General features: G+C 47.7%; 1 protein-coding gene across 1 annotated transcript; it reads left to right on the forward strand.

Annotated features, from left to right (window-relative positions):
• The first annotated feature begins 1,148 nt into the window (after window positions 1-1,148).
• On the forward strand, window positions 1,149-8,917 carry LOC123934156 (NXPE family member 3-like). Its single transcript, XM_045994152.1, is given in 6 exon segments — window positions 1,149-1,178; window positions 1,644-2,314; window positions 7,055-7,128; window positions 7,235-7,447; window positions 8,384-8,652; window positions 8,654-8,917. Coding segments are annotated over 6 exon segments (1,521 nt in total).
• Window positions 8,918-22,940: the final 14,023 nt, after the last annotated feature.

Raw genomic sequence — 22,940 nt, forward strand, 5'->3', positions numbered from 1 at the left:
TGTGCCAACCCAGCATCACGACACAAAGAAGCAGCCAGAAATCCTATCATGTTATGAATGCTTCCTGTGACCCCCAGCACCAATAGTGGAGGTATTGGAGGAGAAACAAAATTTGACACAGCATATTGCAAGATGGCCGACACACCTCCAGATAACTGAATCCATATCGCAGGTGGAAACAAAATAGGGGTGAAAATAAAATTGGTGAGTGACAGCTGTCTCAGATACTTCCCCTCAGACCTCTCCTTGTATCTTATTAGCCAGAACTGAGAAACTCGCAAGAAGACTGGGGAAGTGTAGGGGCACCCGGGTGGCTCAGACAGTTAAGCATCTGCCTTCAGCTTGGGTCATGATCCCAGGAGTCCGAGGGGTCAAGCCCCACATTGGGCTCCTTTCTCAATGGGGAGCCTGCTTCTCTCCACTCCTGCTCTCTCTCACTATGTATAGTCTCTCTCTCTCTCTCTCTCTCTCAAATAAAATCTTAAAAAAATAGCTTGTGCTGCATGTAAAAAAGAAGGGGAAGTGTGGAATGTGACTGTTGTGTCTGACCCAAGCCAGTAATAATACCCCACATGATAATAATGTAGCACATTTGGCTATACTATGTCCCAAACAAAAATGGGGTATTGGATAGGCAACCAACAGTGTCTGTCACAAACACCCTCCCCGAGTCTAGACCTAGGGAAACCTGCCTGCAGGAGAGCCCAGATCTGCACAAGAGACACACTCCTACAGCATCACTGTCTCACATACACATGCCCTGAGTGTTTAGAATGAAGGAATAAAGAGAACAAGGAAGAAGGGCCTTCAGGGCCAATGGGACTCCCACACTATTCCTGTGCCAGACCCATGCCCACCAAAGTTAGAAAATGATAGCAAAATCCCACCCCTCTGAGCAGTGAACCCAAGAAACGATGTTCCCAGAGCCTAATACAATTCAGTCTCTGGTTTTGGCAAAGAACAAAGCTGAGTTTCAGAGGTAGCTGAAGGCATGTCAGTAGGCAAAGAAGAAAAAAGCTTCTCGGTTTCGGCCTCACCAGAGGCTGGTCTGCACTGGTTGTCTGAAGTCCACCGCCTATGAACTTAAATTCTGCTGGGACATTTCCCACAATATGTCCTGTGCATATTTTAGCAGGAGGGAAAAAACCATGTCTGCCCGTTTCTTCCTCTTCCAGACAGTAGGGTGTGGGACATTCCCTTCCTTCTGAAAAATGTGGAAATGCGTAATAGCAAAACCTTCATCGTCAGATCTTACTGGAAGGGCCCATCTTCCGAGATCATGTATGTTTGAAACATCTCAATTTCCTGTTCTCCTTTAAGTTTCACGGTCCTGATATCCAACTGCTGTGTAAAGTGTGGGTTCTATAAATGACCAACCTTGAGAAATATAGCAAAACCCACAGACATATGGTTTTAAACATGAGTTAATATCTGCATATGTGTTTGGTGGTGACTGAGACACCAGCTTTGGTTCAGAAGCAGCATGAGGTAGGGCAGGTAGAACTAGGTCTGGCGGACTGACGATGCCTTCCCGGCAGAAAGGTGAAGAGACACCAACCACTGACAGGTTCTTCTTTCTCTACCCACAGATCTTGTACATCAGAGTTTCCTGGCGTGACAGCACCGTGCCTCTGCCCCCATAGCCCCACCCAGCCTGCAAGTCTTCTGCCTCTCTCCTCCAGGAGCTCTCGGACCTGATCCATCTTCTGCACTGGCCTCCTACCCCAGGAGATGGGGGGAACCTTTTGTCCCCTACCAGTCCCCAGACCTCCACTTACCACCTGAGGGCACCTCCCCAGGCCAGCTACACCCTGGGCGGCTACCTGGAGGCCATTCTTGTCGCCAGAGACCACCAGGGCAGGCCCAAGACCCATGGTGGGGATCTGTTTTGGGCACAGCTCCTGGGTCCCTACCTGAAGGCAGGAGTCCCTGGAGATATCCAGGATCTGGAGAATGGCACCTACCTGCTGACCTTTCCCCTGCTCTGGACTGGACAGGTCCAGGCGCAAGTGCGGCTGATCCACTCCAGCGAGGCCGTTGGGGTCCTGCAGGGAATCTGGAGAGACCAGTGGGCCACGGTCGATTTCATGGGCTATTTTCGAGGACCCACAGGACATGAAGAAATTGTGACTTGCAATGTGAACCCCCTGCTAACTGGGGAAGAAGAGTCCACCTGTCACTATAGGGATGAAGATACTGGTGAGCTCTGGTTCTGTGCTCGGCCTCCCACCCTGCCCTGCGACTCACTGGTGGGCCATTCAAGTGGTCATTATTGGAATGTGACCACACCACACGAGGAGGCCCTGCTGGCATGGTAAGAAACCGAGCATCATCTGGGATCTCTGCCCCCAACCCCCGAACCCTGGTCCCTGTGATTTTTGTGCCTCAGCTGCTACCTTTATTCATCTGTTCCCTTCTATTAAACATGTTTCCTGCTGTGGGCCAGGTCTCCTACTACTTTTATGCAACGGTTGGCACCCCTGCCCTCTACACATTTTCAGTGAGGAGACTCATGGCTTTTGAAAACACACAGTGTGACGAGTACTTAAGTGTAGTATTCACAGAGTGCTGTGAGGGCACGGACAAGGGGCATCCCACCTGGTAGGTCAGGCAGGTGGAAACTTAGCTAAGCTTCAAAGAGAACCAGGGACCTCTGGCAAAAGAAAAACACTCCAGGCCTCGCTGCTCTTCTGATGGCCCTTGGGAGGAGAGAAATGGTGCTGAAATCACCAGCATATGTGGTCAGGGAGTGTGGAGGATGGATGTGACCTCCCTGAGTGAGAGGGGAGCAGAGCCTGCAGCCTGGAAGCTGGGAAGGGCTGAGAACTGTCCTCAGTCTTGGGGGAGCAAGCCTTTCTGGGGGGACAGAGAGATCCCAAGGAGGAGAGGGGTATTTTGAGAGACCCCAAGAAAGAGGGAGGCATTTTTTAAGGCAGGAGACATGGGCATTTGGTCTCCAGCGGGGAGATGGAGACAAAAGCAGGGTCCCAGAAGAAGGCTGGGTGGGGCCGAGTAGGGGTGCGGGGACACCCTCACTGAGTGAGGGAAGAGAAGAGTCAGAGGTGTTTGCGGGCTGGGCTGGCAGCTGGGATGTGTGCTGCTCCGTGGCCCCAAGGAGCACGGAAGTTCTCACGGGCTGCCATGAGGACGGGAGGAGGTGAGCCAAGCTGGGGACACCCGAGCTGCCAGGGTGCCTGCCGGCCTCACAAGATGCTCGTCTCTGGCAGGCTCTCGGGAGCTCAGTCTGGGGAATTCCCACTAACACGGACTTCCTGGCACCAGAATTTAGTGCCAAGAAACCTTGGTCTTTCCTAACCAATTCTTATGCTCCCTTTGGAGAAAAGGAGAACCACACATCCTTTTCGCATTGGTCGATTAAAAGTAACTCTAAGATGAAATTACAGGAGCCATCTCGGGATGTTGCTGGGGGTACAGCCCAGAAGTCTCTGGAGTGAGAGTGTGTGGGTTCTGATCCCGGCTCCACCTGCTCTGACTTGCCAGCTTCTATCTGTGTGATCTCTGGGAAGTCACGTAACCTCTCTGTTCTCTCCTCTGTAGAGGGGAATAATAATAGTACTTCCCTCAGAGGCTTGTGGTAAAGAACAAATAAATGAATGTATGTAAAGTGCTTAGAGCAGGGACAGCATATAGCGGCTCTGATGGCTCTTACATTCGTGTCCCAAGCATTTTCCTGCTGTCGAGTGGCCCCTGCTCTATGGGACATTGTCCAAAGTCCTGGAGGTCCTGGGGATGGGAGAGCAGGGCAGAAGTGGCCCCGTCCCGTGGGAGCCACCATGTGCTGATAGAAGACGGGCGTTAAAGAGATAACCACACATGTACACATGTGACAAATGTGTAGTGGACATGCATTTGCAGCCCCAAGATCAGGTGTTTTCTTTACATCAACTTTAATTCCATCTGAGGACCCCTGCAGCTGGGCTGGTGGCAAGAGCTCCCTCTCCTGCAAGAGCTCTGCAAAGAAACTGACACCTTGGCCATCTGGGATCCTTCCTTGGTCCTCTGGTCACCCCAAGGTGCCCACTGTCCAAACTTGTGTAACCTTGGGGTCTGCTGGGAGGGCAGCCAACCTCACCTGAGTCCAGCTTGGGACCATCCTTCACCTGCTTCCGGAAGCTTTTGCCTCTAGAGGGCGCTAGAGCCCCGACATTCAAGGAAGGCCATACACAGGCATTTTTCTAGATTGTAGGAATCTTCTCATCCCTTTCCTTCCAGAAGCAAATTCCTCTCTCCTCCTCAGACACAGCCCTTCAGGCAGTCCGTTCCTTCATTCAGCAAATGCAAGCTGAGCACGCCTGCCTGCATGGGCCTGCTGGAGGCACTGGGAAGGCAGCCACATGTACTCTGCTCCCGTAAAGCTTCCTTACGACAGGAGGGAAGGTCAGAAACAGAGAACATAGCAATACCTAAGTAGTGTATAGAATATTAGAAGGAGATATGGGGGCGCCTGGGTGACTCAGTTGGTTAAGCAACTGCCTTCAGCTCAGGTCATGATCCTGGAGTCCTGGGATCGAGTCCCGCATCGGGCTCCCCGCTCCACAAGGAGTCTGCTTCTCCTTCTGACCTCCCCTCTCATGCGTTCTCTCTCAAGCTCTCTTTCAAATAAATAAATAAAATCTTTTTTTTTTTTTTTAAAGAAGGAGATACGGGCGAGGGGAAATTTAAAATACACAGGAGGTGAGGATTAGGGCTATGGTGGGGACAGGTTGCAATGTTAAATAGGGAGTCAGGGTAGACTTCATTAAGAAGGTGCACCTGAGCAAAGACTGGAAGGGGATGTGAGAGATGACCCAGGCTATTCCCGAGAGAAGAGGTTCGAGGCAGAGGAAATGCCGTGCTGTGCCCGGTGTGTCTGAGGAACAGCAAGGAAGTCTAACAGCTGAGATGGGGCGGAGGACAGGGAGGTGGCAGGTGAAGATCAGTAGCATTAAGGGAAGGACATGGCATGGCCGGGAAGGGCTCTGTAAACACAGTAATTTTGGGTGTAAGTGAAAAGGGAGTCACTTGCAGGATTTTGAGAAGACAGGCACCCCGATCACATTTTTTTTGATATTTTATTTATTTATTTGACAGAAAGAAAGAGATCACAAGTAGGCAGAGAGGCAGGCAGAGAGAGAGGAGGAAGTAGGTTCCCTGCTGAGCAGAGAGCCTGACGCGGGGCTCGATCTCAGGACCCTGGGATCATGACCTGAGCCACAGGCAGAGGCTTTAACCCACTGAGCCACCCAGGCGCCCCCCTGATCACATTTTTAAAGGGTCTCTCAGACTGTTGTTTTGAGGATGGATTGCAGGTTAAGGGAGAATCAGGGAGACTGAAAGGTGGGAGGCCTTTGCTTCAGGTGGCGATAGTCAAGGGGTCTAAAGTGATTCATTTCTGGGTATATTCTGAAGGCAGTACCTATAGCATGTCCTGAGAGAACACGGAATGTGCCAAAAAGTGAGAGCTCGCAGACGAGTGTGGGGTCTGGGGCCTGCTCGCATGGAACGACAGTTGCCATCAGCTGGAGAGAGAAAGTGGCAGGTGGGGTGTGGGTGGGTTGGAGAGAGGGAGTTTGGTCACGTGTATTAGACACCAAGTAGGGATGTTGAGAAAATGATTAGACTCACAAACCTGGAATTTGGCAGAGAAGACTGGGCTGGAGATCTTGGCTGAGTGAGACCACCAAGGTAGGGAGTGCGATCTGGAAAGAGGAGCCAAGGGCTGTGGCCCAAGCCTGGGGAGAAGGGGCTACTTACTAGGGGAGGCAGGGGTCCCAGAGACCAGGGAGCGATTGCTGGTTTGATGGTGGTCAGGGAGAATCCAACAGGAGTGGGGCTCAGTGAGACTAGGAGGAGAGGAGCACTTCTTGCAAAATGCTCCAAGCCTATGAATCATGCTTTTTGTTGTTGTTGTTGTTGTTTTTAAGAGAGCTCTGTGCCTGGTGCAGGGGGAGCGGTAATCTTAAGCAGGCTCCACCACACTCAGCGCAGAGCCCAAATCGGGGCTCAGTCTCATGACCTTGAGATCATGACCTGAGCTGAGATCAAGAGTTGGATACTTAACGGATTGAGCCACCCAGGTGCCCCAAATCATTTTTTTTAAAAGATTTTTATTTATTTATTTGACAGAGAGAGAGATCACAAGTAGGCAGAGAGGCAGGCAGAGAGAGAGGAGGAAGCAGGCTCCCCGCGGAGCAGAGAGCCTGATGCGGGACTCGATCCCAGGACCCTGAGATCATGACCTGAGCCGAAGGCAGCGGCTTAATCCACTGAGCCACCCAGGCACCCCATGTTTTTAATTTCCTGTACTTCTGTGATGCTTTGACACCTTGGGGCCTTGTGGACCAAGGAGGGGTGGCCACTCCCGGGTTACCTAGCTCCTGGAGAGAGCAAACAACTTGCCTTGAGCACAACCACCCAGTCCTGAGCGCACACCACCCCCCTGCCTCCTTTTATCGGCTCTTACAGACCCGGCCAACAGCCTGGCCTGAAATCACCCCAGGGCCCGTACTGACGATTAGAATCTCCTTCTACAGCGCAGAGCCTGCTGACATTACTCAAATGACGCAATCCTAAACCCCCCTGCTGCTTGCCCTTCCTTGCCTATTCCTTCCTATGAAAATCACAACAAAGCTTTTGCCTCTGCCCTTGCTCCCTCTGCCCCCAACTGACCCTGGTGCTTCTCTGTGTGCCCCTGCCTCTCAGGAACTCTGGGTAATACCTGATCTTTCTCATGGCATCATCTCCTGCTCTGTTCGTCTCCCCAGTGCCTAAATAAAACCAAAATCCTGGGTACATTGTCAGACAGCTCTGCTTTCTGCACTGACCGAATCCCCAAGGCCAAGAACTCGGGTCCCCGGATCCCTGAACTCCAGCTTCCAATCCTCTCCTGCCCCCAGACCCTCCCTGTCTCCCAGAAGCCCTGACACTGGACAGATGCCCTGGACTTTGAGGACATCCTTTCCTCCAAGAAGCCCCATGTCACTTCAGCCCAGGATTCCTTCCCATCACACATTCCCATGAAGGGCTCCCCTCTCGCCAACTGGCTTCTCTTCAGGAATGTGACAGACAGGGTCCTTCCTCAGGGCGTTTCTCCAATCTGGGTGGCCAAGGAGAGCAACAAGAGTCTGGGTAAGTGACACCGGGCCTTGCAGAAGAGGCAGCACTTATTCCGGGCCTGCGGCTCCGGACTCTCCTGTACGCAGAGATTGCGTTGCTTACAGATACTTATTTACAGTCGTGTCCCCTCGACACCCGTGCCGCCCTGGGATCCCGGGCCCGAGGCCCTCTGGCTTCTACCACCGAGCTGTGTGGCACTCACCGTCCTGCTCTGGCCGCTGCTTCTCCACCGCTGCCAGCCTCCTGGGCTGCCTGGCTGGCCGCATCGTCCACATGATGGGGGACTCCACGCTTCGGCAGTGGCGGGAGTACCTGCGGGACACCGTGCCCTGTGAGTGGCCGTGAGCGCAAAAGACGGATGTGGGCGGCCATTTGCTTACAGAAGTCCTAAAAGAAGTCCTAAAAGTACCCGCTGCCCCCACTTAGAGGCTTTGAGGTCTGTGGGATGTCGTCTACCCTCCTGCTGCAGGGATCGAAGGCATTTGCCTCCCGGGAGGGTTAGCCTGGGTGAAGCCCTTCCTTTGGGGGAAAACAAGAGCTCCAGTTCCAACTAATCTGATGTGTAGGCAACGTCAGATGACCCCGCAGGGTCACTTGGGGACAAGTCTGCACATGGCAGGGCGAGTAGGTGACTTTACAAGCAGGAGATGTCTCTGGAGGTGAACAGAAGCTCGTGACAGGGAGTGCGGAAAACCAGATCCTCTGCTAGCTGATTTGGTACCTTCCTGTGAGATAGAAAAAGGGGCCCCCTGTGCCCACAGAGCCCTGAAGCACCAGGTGGGGCAAGCAGGAGGGCCTGTCCCTGCAGGAGCATCTGGCTATCACAACGAGGGGACAGACCAGACGTCAGAAGCCTCTGGCCCCCAGCTGGCCACCGTTGCACAAGGACAGAAACTGGACAGCTTGACTGTCTCGCCTGGGGCAAGTCTTCATCCAGGGCTGGTTGAAGGGAGCTGGTGGGTGAATCCGAGTTGAAGCGCTGGGTCAGAGAGGAGACCGCAGAGAGTGACCACGTACTGCGAAGGAGGGCGGGGGCAGCCAAAGGAACATCAACCAGACAAATTGTTCCAGGGGATCAGGGAGGCCCAGGACCGAGAAGAGGTCTTGGGACTTGGAAACTGGGAGGTCACTGGCGATCTAACAGAATAGGGAGAGCACAACCTGCTGATAAGGCCAGAGGCTACTTGGGTCCTAAGAGGAAAGTGTTCTTAAATGAGGAAGTATAGTCCCAGATTAACCCCTAAGCCTCCTCTTGTCCTCCCCACAGCTCTGAAGCCTGTGGATCTACACGTCCCGTATCACCCGGGGCCCCTGACGGCAGCGGAGACCACTCGGGGCATCGTGCTGCACTGGCGGGCCCACAGCTGGCCCCCGCGCTCCCTGCGCACACCAGTGGCCTCCCGGCACTCTGTGGTGCGGGAACTGGGGGACCTGGCCGGGGGCCCCCACACCGTGGTGGTGCTGGGCCTGGGCGCCCACTTCACCACGTTTCCCCCGTCCGTCTTTGTGCAACGTCTCGCAGGGGTCAGGGCGGCGGGGGGCGGCGCTGGCGGCCCGGGAGCCCCGCACTCTCGTAGTCACCAAGCTGGCCAACGCCAGCTACAAGTCCGTGTATGGCGGTGACTGGTTCACGCTCCAGGTGAACCGGCTTCTCCGAGCTGCCTTTGCGGACCTCCGTGTGGCCTTTGTGGACGCCTGGGAGATGACCTCCAGTCTGGGCCTGCCCGACAGGATCCACCCGGGCCGGCTTATCGTCCGCAATGAAGTCAACTTCTTCCTGTCCTTCGTTTGCCCCACGTGAGTGCTGCTGCGGGTCCTGGGCTCTGCGGACGGAGAAGCTGATGGATGGTCAAGCCTGGACATCCTTCCCTTCAGCCGTCCTCCCCTCTTCGCTTACTTTTCTCATGCCCAGGCCATGTATCAGCCAGCAAGAATTGGGAGGGAAGCCTGGCAGTGGACCAGTGACATCTGTCACATCTGTGCCTGTAAGGATTGTCATTTTGTGTGTGGGGTCTCCATTTAGAGCGTCAGCGAGCCTTCAAAGTCAAACTTCAGTCCAACAAGAGATTACTGATATGACCCGGCAATTCCTTTTCTGGGTATTTATCTGAAGGAAAGGGAAACACTAACTCAGAAATGGATCTGTATCCCCGCCTTCACTGACGGCAGCTTTATTTACAACAGCCAAGATATGGAAGAAACCTGAGTGTCCCCCCGTGGATAAATGGATAAAGAAACTGTGGCCTATATGAGATGGAGAAGGACCCCGGGAACAAGGCCCTCCCTGTGGACGCTCACCCCTCTCCTGCAGAGCAGGAACCAAGGAGCAAACTCAGACTGCTTTCAAAGGATGCCAGACAGATGGTCGCCAAAATGGACTTTTCATTGACTTTCCTCCTCATTTTAATGCTAAAAACACGCCCAGGGGTGGAGACTCCACATGCAAATGAAAGCCCAGGGTATGAAGGAGCAGGTTGTGTCAGCTGCCGGTGCCGCCCCATCCTGGGATTCCCTGCTCCTGCCTGCTGAGCATCATTCCTTTTCTCCCACATCAGCCCCTTTAACACTTGCCCTGGCTGTTCTTGAGAGAGCCAGTGTGACACCTTAGTCGTGACTGTCTCCCTTCAGCGGCAGCTGTTGCCCCAAGAAAGCCTTTCCTGTACCTTTAAATTTGGGGTCCAGCCTTGTTTTCTATTATAGCTGGGTACAAGGACCCAAGTCTGGTAACGAGTCTGGTAACATATATACACAATGAAATATTAATCAGCCATAAGAGAGAAAGAAATCGGGACGCCTGGGTGGCTCAGTCGTCAAGCATCAGCCTTTGGCTCAGACCGTGATCCTAGGGTGCTGGGATCGAGTCCCACATGGGGCTCCCTGTTTGGCGGGAGGCCTGCTTCTCCCTCTCCTACTCCCTCTGCTTGTGTTTCCTCTCTTCCTGTGTCTCTCTCTGTCAAATAAATAAATAAAATCTTAAATTAAAAAAAAAGAAAGAAGGTAGGAAAGAAAGAAATCCTGCCATTTGCAACAATATGGTTGGGGTTTGAAGGCGTTATGGTTAGTGAAATACACCAGAGAAAGACAAATGATCTTACTTACATGTGGAATCTGGGGAAAAAAAAAAAAAACCAAGAAACTCATGGGGAGAACAAAGCAGTGGTTGTCAGAGGTGGGGAGGAGGCAGCATGGGTGGAGGGGATCAAAAGGTACAAACGTCCAGCTATAAAATAAATAAGTCCTGGGGATATAGTGTACATCGTGGTCACTACGGTTCATCATACCGTATTGCATATATGAACACAGTAAGAGTGGCTCTTCAAAGTCCTGACACCAAGAAAAAATTTTTTAGCCATGTTGGAGATGGGGGTCAACTAGACTTATTGTGATGATCATTTCAAAATAATACAAATATCAAATCATTAGCTGTGTTCCTGAAGCTAATACAGCGCTATATGTCAATTATAATTCATTTTAAATCATTAAAAGGAGTGTTTCTTGGGTTAGTTGTATGATAGACTTTTCCCAAGACCTATTTGTGTTCTTAGACAAAGGAATGTTGTCTAATTTGGCATTGCTGTCGATAACAAAATAAGTGATTTGGAAATATTGAATATCACAACATATTTAGTGCTTTTTCAGAGAGAAAAAATAATTTTTACAACATAAATATATAATACTTGAAATTCCACGTCCTTAAATGTCCTGCAAATATCGTCAACCCAAAACAGAGCATCCGGGCTCATGTAATAATAATCAGTACAGTTGTCTTTGTTTTGCTAACTTTTTTTTTTTTTAAGATTTTATTTATTTATTTGACAGAGAGAGATCACAAGTAGACAGAGAGGCGGGCAGAGAGAGAGAGAGAGAGAGGGAAGCAGGCTCCCCGCCAAGCGGAGAGCCCGATGCGGGACTCGATCCCAGGACCCTGAGATCATGACCTGAGCCGAAGGCAGCGGCTTAACCCACTGAGCCACCCAGGCGCCCCGTTTTGCTAACTTTTATTTGTGTAAAAACACATTTCTCACCTTTGTATTAGGAAGGTAGACTCCTCAGGGCAGAGAGATCTTATTTGGCAGATTATGATAACTTAAATAGTCGCCATAAGGCATGGGGCTGTGTTTCTGCTCTGACCCGGGTCTCACACAACTGATAGGCGCAAACCCACCATCCAGAAGGAAGGTGACTGGACCCACAGTATACATGACGACAGCCCTGCAGGGCACTCCTCCGCTGGCCTGGGACCCCAGGGGCCCCCACGTGACTGCATCCCCCGCCCCCAATCTGGATCCTGCCACTGCTCCCATTGGCTGAGCACAAGGCTGCGTCCATCCATCAAACCAGGAAGAGCAGGTGCAACCCGAGCTCAGGCTGGTGTGGGAGGGAGAACGCCCCGTGGCCCCACAGGAGGGCATGTGCCCTGCTTTGCTAGAGGAAGCCCACTTCACCGTGACGCTGCCTGCTTTTGGTATCATCTCCGCCTTTACTTTTTTTTTTTTTTTTTTTTTGGTAGATTTTTGTTTATTTCTCAGAGACAATGAGAGAGGGAACACAAGCAGGAGGAGTGGGAGAGGGAGAAGGAGACATCCTGCTGAGCAGGGAGCCCGATTTGGGGGCTCTGGGCTCGATCCCAGCACCCTGAGATCATGACCTGAGCCAAGGGCAGACGCTTAACCGACTAACCCACCCAAGGGCCCCATTCACCTTTACTTTTTTTTTAAATTTTTTTATAAACATATAATGTATTTTTATCCCCAGGGGTACAGATCTGTGAATCTCCAGGTTTACACACTTCACAGCACTCACCATAGCACATACCCTCCCCAATGTCCATAACCCCACCCCGCACTCTCTACCCATCTCCCCCCAGCAACCCTCAGCTTGTTTTGTGACATTAAGAGTCTGTTATGGTTTGTCTCCCTCCGGATCCCATCTTGTTTCATTTATTCTTCTACCTCCCCAACCCCCCATGTTGCATCTCCACGTCCTCATATCAGGGAGATCATATGATAATTGTCTTTCTCTGATTGACTTATTTCACTAAGCTTGATACCCTCTAGTTCCATCCACGTCGTCGCAAATGGCAAGATTTCATTTCTTTTGATGGCTGCATAGTATTCCATTGTGTATATATACCACATCTTCTTTATTTTATTTTTTTTTTAATTTTTTTTTATTTGCCAGAAAGAGAGATCACAAGTAGACAGAGAGGCAGGCAGAGAGGCAGGCAGAGAGAGAGGGAAACAGGCTCACCGCTGAGCAGAGAGCCCGATGTGGGGCTCGATCCCAGGACCCTGAGATCATGACCTGGGCCGAAGGCAGCGGCTTAACCCACTGAGCCACCCAGGCGCCCCCCACATCTTCTTTATCCATTCATCTGTTGATGGACATCTAGGTTCTTTCCATAGTTTGGCTATTGTGGACATTGCTGTCATAAACATTCGGGTGCACGTGCCCCTTTAGATCACTACGTTTGTATCTTTATGGTAAATACCCAGTAGTGCAATTGCTGGGTCGTAGGGTAGCTCTATTTTCGACTTTTTGAGGAACCTCCATGCTGTTTTCCAGAGTGGTTGCACCAGCTTGCATTCCCACCAGCAGTGTAGGAGGGTTCCCCTTTCTTCGCATCCTCGCCAGCATCTGTCATTTCCTGACTTGTTAATTTTAGCCATTCTGACTGATATGAGGTGATATCTCATTGTGGTTTTGATTTGTATTTCCCTGATCCCAAGGGATGTGGAGCGCTTTTTCATGTGTCTGTTGGCCATCTGGGTGTCTTCTTTGCAGAAATGTCTGTTCATGTCTTCTACCCATTTCTTGATTGGATTATTTGTTCTTTGGGTGTTGAGTTTGCTAAGTTCCTTATAGATTTTGGACACTAGCCCTTTATCTGATAGGTCGTTTGCAAATATCTTCTCCCATTCTGTCAGTTGTCTTTTGGTTTTGTTAACTGTTTCCTTTGCTGCGCAAAAGCTTTTGATCTTGATGAAGTCCCAATAGTTCATTTGTGCCCTTGCTTCCCTTGCCTTTGGAGATGTTCCTAGGAAGAAGTTGCTGCGGCTGAGGTCAAAGAGGTTGCTACCTGTATTCTCCTCAAGGATTTTGATGGATTCCTTTCTCACATTGAGGTCCTTCATCCATTTGAGTCTATTTTCGTGTGTGGTGTAAGGAAATGGTCCAATTTCATTTTTCTGCATGTGGCTGTCCAGTTTTCCCAGCACCACTTATTGAAGAGGCTGTCTTTTTTCCATTGGACATTCCTTCCTGCTTTGTCAAAGATTAGTTGACCATAGAGTTGAGGATCCATTTCTGGGCTCTCTATTCTGTTCCATTGATCTATGAGTCTGTTTTTGTGCCAGTATCATGCTGTCTTGATGATGACAGCTTTGGAATAGAGCTTGAAGTCCGGAATTGTGATGCCACCAACTTTGTCTTTCTTTTTCAATATTCCTTTGACTATTCGAGATCTTTTCTGGTTCCATATAAATTTTAGGATTAATTATTCCATTTCTTTGAAAAAAATGGGTGAGATTTTGATAGGGATTGCATTACATGTGTAGATTGCTTTAGGTAGCATAGACATTTTCACAATATTTGTTCTTCCAATCCATGAGCATGGAACATTTTTCCATTTCTTTGTGTCTTCCTCAATTTCTTTCTTCAGTACTTTATAGTTCTCTGAGTAGAGATTCTTTGCCTCTTTGGTTAGGTTTATTCCTAGGTATCTTTTAGTTTTGGGTGCAATTGTAAATGGGATTGACTCCTCAATTTCTCTTTCTTTTGTCTTGCTGTTGGTGTAGAGAAATGCAACTGATTTCTGTGCATTGATTTTATATCCTGACACTTTACTAAATTCCTGTACAAGTTCTAGCAGTTTTGGAGTGGAGTCTTTTGGATTTTTCACATATAGTATCATATCATCTGCGAAGAGTGATAGTTTGACTTCTTCTTTGCTGATTTGGATGCCTTTAATTTCTTTTTGTTGTCTGATTGCTGAGGCTAGGACTTCTAGTACTATGTTGCAGTGGTGATAATGGACATCCCTGCCATGTTCCTGACCTTAGCGGAAAAGCTTTCAGTTTTTCTCTATTGAGAATGATATTTGCGGTGGGTTTTTCATAGATGGCTTTGATAATATTGAGGTATGTGCCCTCTATCCCTACACTTTAAAGAGTTTTGATCAGGAAGGGATGCTGTACTTTGTCAAATGCTTTTTCAGCATCTATTGAGAGTATCATAGGGTTCTTGTTCTTTCTTTTATTAATGTGTTGTATCACATTGATTGATTTGTGGATGTTGAACCAAACTTTCAGCCCTGGAATAAACCCTACTTGGTCATGGTGAATAATCGTTTTAATGTACTGTTGAATCCTATTGGCTAGTATTTTGGTGAGAACTTTCGCATCTGTGTTCATCAAGGATATTGGTCTGTAATTCTCTTTTTTGATGGGATCCTTGTCTGGTTTGGGGATCAATGTGATGCTGGCTTCATAAAATGAGTTTGGAAGTTTTCCTTCCATTTCTAATTTTTGGAACAGTTTCAGGAGCATACGAATTAGTTCTTCTTTAAATGTTTGGTAGAATTCCCCTGGGAAGCCGTCTGGCACTGGGCTTTTATTTGTTAGGAGATTTTTGATGACTGCTTCAATCTCCTTAGTGGTTATGGGCCTGTTCAGGTTTTCTATTTCTTCGTGGTTCAGTTGTGGTAGTTTATGTGTCTCTAGGAATGCATCCATTTCTTCCATTGTCAAATTTGTTGGCGTAGAGTTGCTCATAGTATGTTCTTATAATTGTCTGTATTTCTTTGTTGTTAGTTGTGATCTCTCCTCTTTCGTTCATGATTTTATTAATTTGGGTCCTTTCTCTTTTCTTTTTGATAAGTCTGGCCAGGGGTTCATCAATCTTATTAATTCTTTCAAAGAACCAGCTCCTAGTTTCGTTGATTTGTACTATTGTGTTTTTTTGTTTCTATTTCATTGATTTCTGCTCTGATCTTTATTATTTCTCTTCTCCTGTTGGGTTTAGGCTTTCTTTCTTGTTCTTTCTCCAGCACTTTAGGTGTAGGGTTAGGTTGTATATTTGAGACCTTTCTTGTTTCTTGAGAAAGGCTTGTACCGCTATATATTTTCCTCTCAGGACTGCCTTTGCTGTGTCCCACAGATTTTGAACTGTTGTGTTTTCATTATCATTTGTTTCCATGAATTTTTTCAATTCTTCTTTAATTTCCTGGTTGACCCATTCATTCTTTAGAAGGATGCTGTTTAGTCTCCATGTATTTGGGTTCTTTCCAGCTTTCCTCTTGTGATTGAATTCTAGCTTCAGAGCATTGTGGTCTGAAAATATGCTGGGAATGATCCTAATCTTTTGATACTGGTTGAGAACTGATTTGTGACTCAGGATGTGATCTATTCTGGAGAAGGTTCCATGTGCACTTGAGAAGAATGTGTATTCTGTTGCTTTGGGATGAAATGTTCTGAATATATCTGTGATGTCCATCTGGTCCAGTGTGTCATTTAAGGCCTATATTTCCTTGTTGATCTTTTGCTTGGATGATCTGTCCATTTCAGTGAGGGGAGTGTTAAAGTCCCCTACTATTATGTATTATTGTTGATGTGTTTCTTTGATTTTGTTATTAATTGGTTTATATAGTTGGCTGCTCCCACGTTAGGGGCATAGATATTTAAAATTGTTAGATCTTCTTGTTGGACAGGCCCTTTGAGTATGATACAGTGTCCTTCCTCATCTCTCATTATAGTCTTTGGCTGATAATCTAATTGATCTGATATAAGGATTGCCACCCCAGCTTTCTTCTGATGTCCATTAGCATGGTAAATTGTTTTCCACCCTCTCACTTTATTATTTTTTTAAAATATTTTATTTATTTGACAGAGAGAAATCACATCTAGGCAGAGAGGCAAGCAGAGAGAGAGGAAGAAGCAGGCTCCCTGCGGAGCAGAGAGCCCAATGCGGGGCTCGATCCCAGGACCCTGGGATCATGACCTGAGCTGAAGGCAGAGGCTTTAACCCACTGAGTCACCCAGGCGCCCCCACCCCCTCACTTTAAATCTGGAGGTGTCCTCGGGTCTAAAATGAGTTTCTTGTAGGCAACATATTGATGGGTTCTGTTTTTTTTATCCATTCTGATACCCTGTGTCTTTTGATTGGGGCATTTAGCCCATTAACATTCAAGGTAGTTATTGAGAGATATGAATGTAGTGCCATTGTATTGCCTGGAAGGTGACTGTTACTGTATATTGTCTCTGTTTCTTTCTGATCTACTACTTTCTTAGGCTCTCTCTTTGCTTAGAGGACCCCTGTCAATATTTCCTGTAGAGCTGGTTTGGTGTTTGCAAATTCTTTCAGTTTTTGTTTGTCCTGGAAGCTTTTTATCTCTCCTTCTATTTTCAATGATAGCCTAGCCAGATATAGTATTCTTGACCGCATGTTTTTCTCGTTTAGTGCTCTGAATATATCATGCCAGTTCTTTCTGGCCTGCCAGGTCTCTGTGGATAAGTCTGCTGCCAATCTAGTATTTTTACCATTGTATGTTACAGACATCTTTTCCTGGGCTGCTTTCAGGATTTTCTCTTTGTCACTAAGACTTGTAAATTTTACTATCAGGTGACGGGGTGTGGGCCTATTCTTGTTGATTTTGAGGGGGGTTCTCTGCACCTCCTGGATTTGGATGCTTGTTCCCTTTGCTGTATTAGGGAAATTCTCTCCAATAATTCTCTCCAATATACCTTCTGCTCCCCTCTCTCTTTCTTCTTCTTCTGGAATCCCAATTATTCTAATGTTATTTCGTCTTATGGTGTCACTTATCTCTCGAATTCTCCCCTCATGGTCCAATAGCTGTTTGTTCCTCTTTTGCTCAGCTCTTTTATTCTCTGTCATTTGGTCTTCTATATCACTAATTCTTTCCTCTGCCTCATTTATCCTAGCAGTAAGAACCTCCATTTTTTATTGCACCTCATTAATAGCTTTTTTTATTTCAACTTGGTTAGATTTTAGTTTTTTTATTTCTCCAGAAAGGGCGTTTATCTGTCCAGAGAGGGTTTCTCTAATATCTTCCATGCCTTTTTCAAGCCTGGCTAGAACCTTGAGAATCGTCATTCTGAACTCTAGATCTGACATATTACCAATGTCTGTATTGATTAGGTCCCTAGCCTTCAGTACTGCCTCTTGTTCTTTTTTTTTTTTTTGTGATTTTTCCTGCCTTGTCATTTTGTCCAGATAAGAGTATATGAAGGAGCAAATAAAATACTAAAAGGGTGGCAAAGACCCCAGGAAAATGTACTTTAACCAAATCAAAAGAGACCCCAAATTATGGTGGGGAGAAGGGGATAAAAAGTTCAGAAAAAAAATTTTTTTAAAAGAAAACAAATAAAGAAAAAATATAGAAAAGGAAAATATATATATATATATATAAAATAGATAAACTAGTTAAGAAAGTTAAAAAGGGTAAAAGTTAAAAAAAATTTAGCAGAAGAAAAAAAATTAAATTAAAAAAAATTAACCACAAGACTAAAGAATCATGGGGAGAAAGCCGTGAGTTCCGTGTTTGCTTTCTTCTTGTCTGGAATTCCGCTGCTCTCCTTGGTAGGTGAACTTGGTCTTGGCTGGATTTCTTGTTGATCTTCTGGGTGAGGGGCCTGTTGTAGTGATTCTCAAGTGTCTTTGCCCGAGGTGGAATTGCACCGCCCTTACCAGGGGCCAGGCTAAGTAATCCACTTGGGTTTGCTTTCGGGAGCTTTTGTTCCCTGAACACTTTCCATACAGTTTCAGAGGACGGGAATGAAAATGGCGGCCTCCCAGTCTCTGGCCTGGAGTTGCTGAGAGCTTGGGGCCCTACTCCTCAGTGCGCCCTCAGAGAAAAGAGCCCAGTCACTCCTGTCTCCCTGACCTCTGGCTGTGCTCCAAGCTCACGCAGCCTGCAACCGGTTCAAGGTTACCCCGAGCTGAGAGCTCACTCCTTGGCTCTGTCTCTGTAGCGGGCTTCCCTGCCCTAATACCTGCGAGCTCTGTGACACTCCGACACCCCCGATCCTTCTGTGACCCTGCGGGACCTGGGGTCACGCTGACCCCACGTGGGCATCACCCTGGTTTAGCCTCTGGAGCAATGTCCCTTAGTGGAGCAGACTTTTAAAAGTCCTGATTTAGTGCTCTGTTGCTCCGCCGCTTGCTGGGAGCCGGCCCCTGCCCCCGCGGTTTATCTTCCCGTCCCGTTGGATTCACTTCTCCACTGGTCCTAGCTTTCGGAAAGTGGTCGATTTTCTGTTTCTAGAATTGCTGTTCTTCTTCTCTTCGATCTCCCGTTGGCTTTGTAGGTGTTTGCAATGGTTTGATAAGCTATCTAGCTGATCTCCTGCTACCTGATGTAGTCTCAGCCTACTACTTCTCTGCCATCTTGACTCCTCCTTCCCGCCTTTACTTTTTTTAAAAAAGATTTTATTTATTTATTTATTTGACAGACAGAGATCATAAGTAGGCAGAGAGGCAGGCAGAGAGAGAGATGAAGAAGCAGGCTCCCCGCGGAGCAGAGAGCCCAATGTGGGGCTCGATCCCAGGACCCTTGGGATCATGACCCGAGCCGAAGGCAGAGGCTTTAACCCACTGAGCCACCCAGGCGCCCCCCGCCTTTACTTTTTAAACAGATTTCCTAAGCAATTCATGAACCAGGCAGCATCCCAACCCACAAGTGGAGATGCTCCCCTTCTCCGCCTTCAGAAATGACATTCTCCAGTTTGTACCGAGAAACAGTGACTTTGGCTCCAACCGAATAATTCCTTTTCTCCAGAGACCACAAGTTAAAATCTTAAAAAGAAAAAATTCCTTTATCTCACAGGATTGCACTGAAAATGAAAGGTAACAGACAAGACAGATCCTCTGTTGGGTCCATGGTCAAAGGAATGAGACTGATACAAAGTGAAGGTCAAGCAAAGCTTTATTTCACGCCAAGCATCGAGAATCAAACTGACTGTCCAGGGCCATATCTTACAAAGAGGCGACCTCTCTCTGCCTTACAAACTAGCTTTTAAGGGCAAAGGTCATGTGATTGGGCCTGGCCATGCACAGGTGGCCAATGTGATTGTAACACAGAGAAAGCAGCAGTCATGCTAGGTCACACATAAGTGGCCAATGGAATTACAATTTACCCTATAGTAGATATTTGAACCAGCCTATCACCTTGGTCAGAATTGGCACCCAAAAGGCGCCCAAAGGGCGGGGACCATACTCCTTGGTAGCTAGGGAGACAGTATGCGCCCCCCACCCCCACTGATCGGATACCTCCACCTGGCCTGACCCACCCTTGTGTTTGGGCTTTGTTACCTGGGACTGGTTTCTGGGATTTGTTTTTAAGTAAGTTAAAATGTGGTGCATTCCCACCAGCAGTCTATGACATCCCCAGTTGCTCCACTTCCTTGTCAGCACTTAGTATTGGCTGGTCTTTCAGTTTGAGCCATTTAACAGATGTGATGTGATTTCACTGGAGTTTTAATTCACATTTCCCTAGTGACTAATGCTGTCACGCATCTTTTCACGTGGTCGCGAGCTGTATGTCTTCTTTGACAAAGTATGTTTTCAAATCTTTAGCTCATGTTTGCAATTGGGATTTTTTTTCACAAATTTTGAGGGTTCTTTGTATATTTGGGATACAGATCCTTTGTAAGTTACATGATTTGCCAGTATTGTCTCCCAGTCTGTAGTATCTCCTTACACTTATTGATGGCATCTTTTGAAGAACAGATTTCATTTTGAGGGGCTCCAATTTGTCAATATTTTCTTTAATGCTTTCGGTGTTGAATCTAAGAAATCTGTGACTAACCCAAGGTCAAAAGGATTTTCTCCCAGTTTTTTTACTTGATGTAAATAATTTTAGGACTTACGTTTAGGCTGATGATTCATTTTGAGTACATTTTTGAAGATAGCGCAAACTATGAATTAAAGTTCATTTTTAAATGTAAATTTCCAGTTGTTCAAAACACTATAATTTCTCCACTGAATTGTCTTTGCATCTTTGTTAAAATAAACTGACCCCAGAATTGTGGATCTCTTTTATTACTCTGTTCTGTTCCATTGATCTATTTCTCTGTCTTGACACCAATACACTTTGATTATAGTAGCTTTATATTAAGTCTTAAAGTCAGGTAGCATAAACTTTGTTCTTCATTTCCAGTTCTCAGCCATTCTAAGTACTTTGAATTTCTGTAGGAATTTTAGAATTGACTTGCCAATTTCCACAAAAGAGCCTGCTGAGATTTGGTTGGGATTGTGTTCTATGTACATAAGAATGGGGGGAGAATTGACATCTGAACGGGATTGAATACTGTTCATACTTAGGTATGACATCTCCATTCATTAATCTTGAATTTCTCTCAGTAACGTGTTATAGTTTTTGTGTTCAGATCTTACACATCTTCTCTTGTATTTATTTCTAAGTCTTTCATATTTTGAAGCTATTGTAAGTGGTACCATTTTGATTTGACTTCCATTTTTTGTTATTAGTATATGGAGAAACAATAGATTTTCGTGTATTGCCCTTTATTCTGTGACCTTGCTTAAATCACTTACAGCTCTAGTAGCTTTTTTTGTCCATTCCATTGGATCTTCTACATAAACAATCAAGTCATCTATAAATGAAGAGATTTTCCTTCTTTCTTTCCAATCTGGATTCCTTTTGGCTCAATTCTTCTGAAGGGGGGGGCGGGCTTTATTCTTGTACTCACAGGGTTTTAATTTGTACAGGTGACTGAGTGATGACACAGAGCAGGTAATAACAGTGAAAGAAAGCTTTCAGAACTCACATTTCCTGCAGAGAATGAAAATGCCATGCCAGAGAGGGCCACCTGGGGAAGCACTAGAGGAAGTAGAGGCAAGACCAAGGGAAACGCATAGACCATACCTTTTAGTGTGTTTTCCCCGGCAAGATAAGCAAGGAAGGGGAAACAGCTTAGGACTGACTAGTTTGACTAATTCTCATGGACTTTGGGTTACAAGTACTATCTCAAGTTCTCTGGCACCTGGCACAGGACTGACTCAGGGCAGAGGAAATATTGACTTGGTGGGTGAGAGTTAGATAAAGGAGGTGGTTTAGAGGATGGGACTTGGATCGATTAGTTCGCATAGGAACTAGGAATGCCGCAGGAATGCCCTTTGCTATAAGAACAGGCTGGGCCTGGGAGGGGCCGTCTCTCCCCAGTCAGCAAGGCCTCATGTGTCAGAGCATCAAGAATGCAGATAATTTTTGTTTAACTTAATAAATTGCACTGGATGAATGAATGCCAAATGCATAAATGCAAAATCTAAGAAAACACAGAACACTTTTCTTTCTTTGTCTTGCCTTACTGCAAGACAGTAAGGGCTAGAGCCTCCATCACAATGCATGGGGGTAGTGAGACCAGGCATATTTGCCTTACTCCTGGTCTTGGGGGAAATGCAGGAGCAGGGTGAGGTACCCTGGAGAAGAAGAGACTGGGGTGGTGATAGATGTGGCCAGTGAGGAGGGGAGAACAGAAACTTAGGAGAACTTGGGAGAAGATCTGAGGTGATATTTTCAAAAAGTGGTCCACCGCTCATAGCCCTTGCTCGCTCTCTCTCTCTCTCTCTCCTCATCACATGGATTCTGACCCCTCCCATATGACCGACCATCCTCTGGGCTGAAAAGCTATATTTAGGCTCTGCCCATCTATGAATCAGAACTCCAGGCCCTCCTGCTCCCAGAACCCCACTCCGTGAGTAGAGCCACAACTCAAGACTGATGACTGGTCCCTCTCATTGCTTCCACTGCCAGAAGATGAGGCCACATCCTGTGATGAAATCATGCTCTCCCATCAACACCATCTACTCAGTAAGCCAATGCCAGCCTCATCGGGGGGAGGGAGGGAGCAGAGCCTTCTAGAACCTGCCCAGTGAGTCACCAAAGGTCCCAGCCTCACTGTCTCACCCCCACCCACCACCAGCCACAAGCTGGCAGTGCGCTCCTTTGGAGATGGTCCAGAGACTGTCACCTGGGTGACTCTGTTGCTCTGGGCCTTAAATCCCTCCTAGTCAAGGAAGCCTATGGATGAGTCAGGACTCTCCGAGCTGTGGAGGGAATCACCTGAGGAGCACTAGAAAAATATGGCCTCCTGGGAGTCACCCTCCAGAACTCTGCTCTCAGGTGCTGAGGCCCAGCAGTTGTGTGGGACAACTAGACAGAAGCATCCAGAAGGAGCAGAATGCTCTGTGCACTCAGCAAGACTGGAGTTTGGGTCCTGGACCTACCATCTGAGAGTCATGTGACCTAGGGCAGGTCTCCTCTGAGCCGTGGTCTCCTCATCTAGAGTGGAGAATAGAAGGACCTACAGATATGGTCTTGCATCCTGGGGGGGTCAAGGAATGGCCTCCAGAAGGTCCACCCTTACCTCTTAACCACAGGGAGGTTGTGAGATTGCACAAAAGGATCCGATCAGGGTAGGAAAGGGGTCTGGTAGGCCTGTGTCCTGGGAAGGACAGCAGCGGAGGGGCTGAAGGGGAACCCCTGCCGGGAAGGAGAGGGACCAAGAGCAAGCTGGTTGTTCCTGGTGCTGGGGCTGGAGGTGGAGGGCATCTGACCACCAGTGGTTCCCTCCTCCTTCTCTCTTCTCAGAGACTCCTCGCTGCCTGTCCTCTCGCTGGCAGACCTGGAGCTGGTCCTGCTGATGCCCCTTCCCCTGGGAGGACAGACAGAGGCCAAGAGACACTCAGCCAATGTGTGTCCAATGAAAAGGAGAGCTAGAGAGACAGAGACTGACTCCTAAGGAGAGGTAGAGGTGCGGGCAGGGGCCAGGAGTGGAGGCGGAAGAGGA

The sequence above is a fragment of the Meles meles genome, chromosome 21 (genome assembly GCF_922984935.1).
Source record: "Meles meles chromosome 21, mMelMel3.1 paternal haplotype, whole genome shotgun sequence".
NCBI classification, from domain to species: Eukaryota; Metazoa; Chordata; class Mammalia; order Carnivora; family Mustelidae; genus Meles; species Meles meles.